This window comes from Punica granatum, chromosome 7 (assembly GCF_007655135.1).
Source record: "Punica granatum isolate Tunisia-2019 chromosome 7, ASM765513v2, whole genome shotgun sequence".
NCBI classification, from domain to species: Eukaryota; Viridiplantae; Streptophyta; class Magnoliopsida; order Myrtales; family Lythraceae; genus Punica; species Punica granatum.
The window spans coordinates 26704476-26708731 of record NC_045133.1 but is presented as its reverse complement, the minus strand read 5'-3'; the positions used below and the strand labels follow the sequence as shown (position 1 = coordinate 26708731).

The 4256-nt window shown below is 41.8% G+C and overlaps 1 protein-coding gene across 1 annotated transcript; it reads left to right on the top strand.

Moving 5' to 3' along the window:
* Positions 1-2737, top strand: LOC116215160 (premnaspirodiene oxygenase-like). Its single transcript, XM_031550763.1, has 4 exons — positions 1-310; positions 852-1254; positions 1474-1727; positions 1830-2737. Exons 1-4 carry the CDS (start codon positions 77-79, stop codon positions 2457-2459), a joined length of 1521 nt encoding a protein of 506 aa, XP_031406623.1. The 5' UTR covers positions 1-76; the 3' UTR covers positions 2460-2737.
* The last annotated feature ends 1519 nt before the right edge of the window (positions 2738-4256 follow it).

Here is a 4256-nt window from a genome sequence, read left to right as displayed (position 1 = left end):
TGCCCCCTCGAGACTCCATGATCCATCACGCAACTGACAGAGTTCTCTCTTCCTCTTATTCACTCATTCCTAAACAATGGAATTGCAAACTAATTTCATCTCCTTCCCAGTCCTCATCTCCTTCCTCGTCCTCTTCCTCACCTTCCTTAAACTCAGATCCAACAGGAAATCGGCCTGGAGGTTGCCCCCGGGGCCGCCGAGGCTCCCGATCATCGGCAACACGCACCAGCTCATGAGCCCACTCCCACACCGCACCCTCCGCGACCTGGCCTCGAAATACGGCCCCCTAATGCACCTCAAGATGGGAGAGGTCATAACCTTTAGAATATAACACATCTCTCTCTATTTGATTCGATACTATATGTTATCTCTACCGGTTGTTTTCTTTGACAGACAATAGAACAATCTTTACTCATGTCAAAAGGACCTCTTTCAGTCCATCTAAAAGTTTGTCACATTGTCTTGTGGGACGTAATCTTTAGTGATCATGACCCTAAGTTCATGTTGTATACATGGTCGACCTCATTAAGCATCCCGAGTACGATTCAAGCAGTCACAAGCTTTATGTTTTTACACTTAAAATTATCAATTAACATTTGCATACGGTTTAACATATGTTCTTTACTTTGTAATCATGTCAAAAAACTGTTGCCAGTCAATATGAAAAGTTTTTGTGGCAGCTTTTTGTGGGACCTACCCCTCAATTACTACCACCACCCGAACGTTCGTGTTGCATACATACTCGACCGGCCCGATTAAGGATGCCATTAGTGATTCAGGCATATATAAGCGTTTTTGTTAGTACACTCTAACGTACATATTCCTTTCTTTCTGGTCATGTGGGCTACCAGGTCTCTACAGTGGTATTCTCATCGGTGGAGACAGCCAAGGAGGTGCTCAAGACCCATGACGTGGTCTTCGCATCCCGCCCGCCCATCCTTGTCACGAGCATCATGTCATATAACTGCACCAGCATCACATCCGCACCTTATGGTGAGTACTGGCGCCAGCTGAGAAAGATTTGTATCCTCGAGCTCCTCAGCGCCAAGAGGGTCCTCTCATTCAGGTCCATGAGGGAGGATCTGATGGCGGACCTGGTCCAGTGGGCCCGGTCAAGGGCTGGGACCTCTATCAACCTATCAGAGAAGATTTACTCGTCGCAGTATGCCATGACTTCTACGGCAGCATTTGGGAAGAAGAGCCCGGAGCAGGAGAAGTTCATTGCCGTGATCAAGGAGGCTATAAAGTTCGTAGGTTCGTGGTCATGTTCCCTTCCTATGACTAATGGAATTAGGTTTTGTTGAGATATGTTGTCCCTTAAACCGATAGGTTATTTGACTCAAGCTTCATATAAGCTTGTGATTTTTTTCTCAATTTTTCGATGTGGGACAACATATCTCAACAGGTTTATTAGCTAGTTAACTAGAGAAGTCCTATCCTATGTCTACTGACTCCGCATGCGATAATTTCTAGGTGGATTTAATATCGCGGACATGTTCCCATCGATAAAACTGCTCGAAGTTATGAGCGGCATGAGGCCTAAGATCGAGAAATTGCACAATGAATCCAACAGGATCCTCGAAGACATCATTCAGGGGCACAAGAAGGCCAGGGAAGGGAATGAGAACGAACAAGAAGAAGATTTGGTGGATGTTCTCCTGAAGGTTCAGAAGCAGGGCGATCTTCAGTTCCCCTTAACCACGGATAACATTAAGGCCGTCATCTTGGTGATTATATGATATCCGGGGCTTTAACTCAATTGAGTTGGTTTCACTCGCAAAAAGTTTGAGTTTCATACTTGATTTTAACTTAATGTAATATGTTCGCAGGACATTTTCAGTGCAGGGAGTGAGACACCAGCAACAGCGGCCGACTGGGTTATGTCGGAGCTCATCAAGAACCCTAAGATGCTGCAGAAGGCCCAAACCGAAGTGAGAGAGGTCTTCAACAGGAGAGGACAAGCCGGCGAGGAAGGGCTTTCAGAGCTCAAGTACTTACAACAAGTGGTGAAGGAAGCCCTGAGGCTTCACCCGCCGGTCCCTCTCCTTCTACCGAGGTTAGCTGCTGAGACCCGCGAGATATGTGGCTACACTATCCCGGTCAAGACCAAGGGGATCATCAATGCCTGGGCGCTCGGGCGAGATCCGAACTGCTGGAATGACCCGGAGACCTTCGACCCGGAGAGATTCAACGACACCTCAGTGGATTTCAAGGGAAATTACATGGAGTACATTCCTTTCGGGGCGGGCAGGAGAATCTGCCCAGGCATGACCTTCGGGCTCGTCCAGGTGGAGCTCCAGATAGCGATGTTGTTGTACCATTTTGATTGGAAGCTGCCTGGTGGGATGAAGAACGAGGACCTCGACATGACCGAGACATTTGCAGTCACGGTGAGGAGGAAGGACGACCTCCACCTGATCCCCACCCCATACGTCCAGCCTCAAGTGGATCCACGATAATGTTATTGTCTGAGTGAATGTTAATATGATATTGTGAACAGCCATTGTGTGGAATCAACGTTACATTATATTCAATAAAACTAGGAAGAAAAACAATATTGGACGTTAACAGAAGCAGGAGAAGAAAAAATCGGATATCTACCATTCAATGAGGTCAAGATGGTGCAATTAGCAGGGCGATACCTCTACTGTTAAAATAAAAACATGTACCACGTGGGCTGATTCAAGTTTTTCAGTATCTTTTCCTTAAATAAGTTATCGGATTTCAGTCTTGCGAATTGAGAAAATGCATATGGTTGGGAAAGTGTTACCCTTTAATAGACCAATTAGGTTTGAACTCGAATTGTCTAGACCTATATATATTGACGGGAAAAGGGAAATGAAAATTTATATAGAGAGAGTGGCGAATCTGATATATATTACTTGTAAAGCACCCGTTTCTCTAAAAGCATGTGCGCATCATGTAGGCATTATTTGTCGTCGCTGTTAAAAATATTTGAGCTTATTTTTTGTGCCAAAAAGAAATAAGAGATTTGGAGTAGTGAATATAGCTATTCTCACAGGTTACAACTCCCACATTAAGCGCTAATGGTTTGCGAAGGACGGTTTATTTTACTAGCTAGAACTTTCCTAGATTCAAATGAACCCTTATATATTAAATATTTAAGAGTTAAATGTCGTATCAAGCTTGCCGTCTTAATTATCACATTTTATTTGAATGGCATGCCAGCATGATTGTTTCTTTTTTTTCTTTCCTTTTTTTTTTCCGCCCACGCTGCCAGCATGCATGATTGGAGCATTGGTAATTTGGTGAAAATTACCGATAACATGCAAAATTAATGGCTCATACAAAAATTTTCCACCCCCAATTATAATTATATATCCAAATGAAAGTGAAAACCGATAGCATCCTTCAATTCATCCTCCCCTTTTTTTAAATAATTTTCATCTACATTTCGTGATCGAGGTCAGAAATTCCATTGAGAGAGCAAAAGCCTCCGAACTAGCCCTAAACGATTTTTGAATTTGATAAATAATTAATCTCTAGGCATGCATATATGATGACCCAATGCAACAGTGATTGAACAACGTGCCTTCAACCTATAATCAACATGGTTTAAAGCATGGCATACCTCGATCTCCTCTGAGTCTCTCCTACTCGATATATCGGAACCGTCGTTCTCCCTACTTCACCTACTTGTCATATTGAATTCATATGTTCAGAACTACCGGCTTCATTGTCAAAAGAAGGAATATTGCTTTCAGATCCTTCTATCTAAGCTCCTGTAGCTTGTTCGTACTCCTTCAAATGGAAATGAAGATCTGCCTTACTTTTGACAACATCATTCGAAGCATGGACAATTCCTTGAAAGCTTGAAATGAGGATCTCTTCTATTCATCTCTTCTTGTCCTCATAGAGCACATATCGTCAAAAAAGAAAAAAGAAAAAAAGAAAAAAGAAAAAAAAAAGAGTTAGAAAAGAAGGATAATAAAGGTAAGCTCACGCACAGGTACACACACATAAATATATATGTGAATAGCATGCTCTTTTTTGAGCCAACAAACTTAGACTAAAGATTCAAAGTGTTCTTCATTCACTTTAAATAAGTAATAATAAATTAAAATGCTTATAAATAGGAATATGTGAATCGTTATGAACTAATTTTTCACTTTTAAACATTTTAATTAAATATTACATATTCAAATGAATAGATAATACTCACGTAATATTTACTCAAGTAGGTGCTGTTTTACGAAATTATATATATAGAGAGAGAGAGAGCAAATAAAGTGAAG